Genomic DNA, 4,386 nt, shown 5'->3' with positions numbered 1-4,386 from the left:
CCCACAGGTCGTGGTCCAATCAGATGGTGGCTGCGGGGTTTAGCCACGCCCCATACTGTTCCTTATCATGCATGAATCGCATGCTGTTTGTGGCGAGTATTTCTGCAAGTTTTTAAGAACTTCTTTTAAAAATATTATCACCGGAAAATTATGCCAAATATCAATTTTTCACATACACCAATGTTCTGTGAATAAGACAAGCTCTCACCCGATACTAAACTTCACATATCTTACACACATATTAAATGCTTTGTCTGTTAAAAAAGAGTTATAAGGCAAATATTAAAATATCATAGATTCCAATAAACACATCAAATATATATATATACGGCATAACACATACAGTGGATACATTTTCACTACTTATGAGTTTCTAAACGATTTGTCTTTTAAAATCGTCATGCAAGGTTCTGTTTCTTTTGTTGTAAGAGAAATTTGTAAGGGTTCCAGACAGGACAGGAAGCAGGTGGTCAAAAAGTCATGTGGCGTCATGCTGTATATCCCGTGCTTGCAGGCCCGAGGGCGTGATTAAATTGCCGTCCTTTTCCTGTTTGGACATAATAGTTCCATCCATTGGTGGTCACAAGACATCGTGGTTTCTATATGTTGTGAACGAACGTTCCAGTTCTGATACAAAGAAAGCTTTGTTGTCTCCTGATTGAATTAGTTTCGACTGACAGGAAATCGACCCAGAATATTGGAGTCATTTGCTGGGTGATTAGCAAACCTCCTGATGGCTGATAGGGGCATAGCAGTGTCCGTTCATGTACTAGAAATCCCTACACACTGTAGACAGCGTCACTGATTATCACACTGATTCTATGTTCAAAAATGTGAGTGACAATTAAGGGGATAAATGGTTTTTGAAATTGTTGTTTAAATGTTATTTAATTGTGTGTATTTGGGATAAATAAAATGCCAATTCCTTTTTTTTTATTAGTTTCATTTCATGGCACAGTTTAACATCATTTTAGAAATTACACAGTGGTGGGACTTCATAACTTTTGATAAACTAATAACTAGTAACTAGTGAGATTATGAAAAGTGTGTTATAAGTCTTCTGAGCCAAAGGTGCACATATTACTGTGGTGGGACTTTATAACTTTCGATGAACTAACAAACTAACTAACTAACTAACAAGATTATGAAAACTGTGTTATAAGGTCTTTTGAGCCAAAAGTGCCCTTATTACAGTGGTATCGTATTGTGAGGTAGTAAGCTGTAGTGGGGAAGATGGCCTAGAAAGTGCAAGTGTGTTCCACTCTCACGGCCCGTCTATGAGGTCGGGCGCTTGACTATTTATTGTCAGTATGGAGAACCCTACTGAGCCTCAGGCCCATTACAGTTGCTCCCGACAACCCCGGCATAATCCGCTCATTTGCAAGGTCATCGCAAATCATTATACAGTAGGGTTCCATTCCTCCGACATAAATACATGACCCCAGGGATCTGCTCTGCCTACTCTTCCCTGTCTCTCTTCCTCAATCACTGGCTTTCCTACCTCTCTCCCCCTTTTTTATATGAGTCTAGAAAAGCGTGTAATTAAATCTGCAGAGATTGCATGAGCAAGAACAAGCGATGCAGTCAGGCAGAATATGTGCATTCCTGTACCGTGGGATAAACACAGGCATGATGAAAGACGGAAGGGAAGTTTGCACTGTATCTGACAAGGCAAAAGAGACATTCTCACAGCTCCAAAGCATACACGGAAGGGTTTTTCCCACTGCGCCCCGTCAAAGGCTGGGTACACTTATTTTCTGCAGCAAGGGCATCTTTACATATTCCCATATTGCGCTTCTGCTCATCTCAAGTCCTCAAATCCCCTGTAGAAAAATATAGCGTGCCAAAAGTGATGAAGCATTTGTACAAATTCCATAGTCTACAAAATTTCATAAGATGCGCAAGGGAGGAATAAGCTATGAACGAGGCGACTTGTTTCAGTGATTTGTAAACAAAGCAAGTATATTTTCATCAGTTTAATTGAAAAACAAAAAAGATTGTTAGGAAGGTTGTGCAGACATCCTTTCCATCCTGGGAGTCAGTGATGCAGATGGGATGGCAGTGTGCTCTGCCTCTAAAATCGCCTTAGGTTCCCATAGCACTTAAATAAGTAGTTCAGAACTCTGCAGGGAGTGCGTACAGAACATCGAAGAACGCAACGGCACCATAGGCTGACAATGCACTGTTTTTAGAGTCCAATAAATAATAAACACCAATTTCCATAAAAATGGAGGATGCTCTGGATGCAGATCTTCTCCAGCCTTTGGCACTACCTCAAACAAACCACTGTTTTGGTATCATGATACCTGTGGCACCTTTGAACTCCAGAGTGCATCTGTTATTTTTCTATACCTAAAACTGTCTGATGGGACAACACAATATCCCTTCCTGAGGCTTTGAGCTATATTTTTCCTACCCCCCCACCCCCTCATTCAGAAAGATGAGAGAGAGAGAGGGAGATAGAGAGAGAGGGAGAGAGAGAGAGAGAGAGAGAGAGAGAGAGAGAGAGAGACAAACACATACACACACACGGATGGTTAAAATGTCACAATAACTTAGTGTCTTCACCTGTCATGCAGATGAGGTAATGTCCATGGATCAGCGTCTCCTGAAAATTATTCTGGAAAACCAAATTGTGAAACTCAGAGTCTCTCTGAGTGACCTCTACAATGGCCAACTGCTCGAAACCCTGGGAGGAAAACTGCTCAGAGTCTTCATTTATCGCACGGTGAGAGAGAAAGACTTAAGAGAAGGAGAATTAGTGAAAGATTGGGGACCTGCAAACAATTATTGTATAAACTACATGAGTGAAAACAACTACTTTTTAAATGTTTATTGTGCTGGCAGTTACATTTTATACTCTTATTTACTTCAGATACGTTCATAGGCTTTAAAGATGTCCTTGTCTAACTATACTGTATTTGTTTCAATACTCTGCAAAGTGTCCAAGGCACAACTATCATTTCATTCTCCTTTTTATGTGTGTGTTTTAGGCTGTGTGTATTGAGAATGCATGTATGGCCAGAGGCAGCAGAGAAGGAAGTAACGGTGTCCTTCATCTCATGCGATCACTGATTCAGCCACCCGAGACAACCATCTATGACCTGCTCTTAAAAGACGGACGCTTTAAGTGAGATTATCATCATGACTTAATATGATTAATATTATTTTATTAACTAAACTGTAAAACTGTAAAGGTAACAGGATAAAATGTAAAAAAAAATGCTGCAGAAAAACTTAACTGTAAGTTAATTTACTATATACACTGAAAAACACTTAATTTAACAGGATAATCTCTGCATGTAATTAAAAATGATATTGAAATATTAAATAAATATTAAATTAAATAATATAAATGCATCATTCATTCATTCAAATAAAAATTACAACTATGTATGTATGTATGTATGTATGTACAAATAATTAATTGGCTGCATGGCTGAATTATTCCAGAATCTTCCTGTCTCTGATGGAGAGTGCTGAACTGACAGATCTACTGAAGCAGGAAGGATCGTACACACTCTTTGCTCCTATCGATGCCGCCTTTGGCACCCTGACAGAGGAAGACATCGCTCTTCTGAAAAGTAAACATTTTATCCTGAGAGAGAGAGAGAGAGAGAGAGAGAGAGAGAGAGAGAGATAGGTTGTGTATGCTGGTTGGAAAAGGGGCAGCTGCTCCTTCAGGAGCCATCATTCATCATCCTCTCAGATGGTCTTCATCTCCTCCTGCTGCACTCGATGCTAAAACACATTTACCTAAAAGGATTTCTGCAAGCTAAGGTGCTAAATCCCAATTTCGTAGGGGTAGAAACTAGGGATGCCTCAATTCTCAATATAATATTGAACCATTCGGTACGACTTCCACAGTTCAATACCCGCTTGTGAATTGCGTTCTTTTTTTCGGTTTTGTGTTTAAATCATTTCTGTGCGTTTTATGTGAGTCTATGCGCTGATGAGGAAACACCTACCCGCTTATGATGTGCATTTGGAATAGCAACACAGACCAAATATCTTCCTCTCTTGCAATGAGAGGCGTTTATAAAAATGTTGTCCAACAAAAGAGAACATTATAACATGTTTTTACTCCACAACATCAGTCGAGTGTTTGAAATAACTTCCTTTTGTGATCTGGTGTGGCTTCTTATCACAAAATGATGCAGAAAACATATTCTATATGGTAATAAAGTCTATGTCGATTAGCAATGGACTACAAATATACTTAATTATAATGAAAATACCCAAGATAGCTTGAACACAAATAAACTATATATTGTGCAGTCGTGTGTTTATTGCCTGCATGTTTGATCAGTTCATGTGTTTCTATTTTCTTTTTATTCAGTTACAGCGATAGCTGGATGCTTTTGTCCATATAAGTGATTTCCTGGA

At 39.1% G+C, this 4,386-nt stretch overlaps 1 protein-coding gene across 1 annotated transcript; it reads left to right on the top strand.

Annotated features, from left to right (window-relative positions):
* Positions 1-2,584: 2,584 nt before the first annotated feature.
* On the top strand, positions 2,585-3,584 carry LOC107561049 (periostin-like; the record flags this gene model as incomplete). The annotated part of the gene is made up of 3 exons (XM_016245387.1): positions 2,585-2,728; positions 2,994-3,130; positions 3,454-3,584. Coding segments are annotated over exons 1-3 (409 nt in total), but the record flags the coding sequence as incomplete, so codon positions are not given.
* Between the last annotated feature and the right edge of the window lie 802 nt (positions 3,585-4,386).

The sequence above is a fragment of the Sinocyclocheilus grahami genome, unplaced genomic scaffold (genome assembly GCF_001515645.1).
Source record: "Sinocyclocheilus grahami isolate Dianchi unplaced genomic scaffold, SAMN03320097.WGS_v1.1 scaffold755.1, whole genome shotgun sequence".
NCBI classification, from domain to species: Eukaryota; Metazoa; Chordata; class Actinopteri; order Cypriniformes; family Cyprinidae; genus Sinocyclocheilus; species Sinocyclocheilus grahami.
Note: the sequence above shows the minus strand (reverse complement) of the source record. Positions and strands in the feature narration are given on the sequence as shown.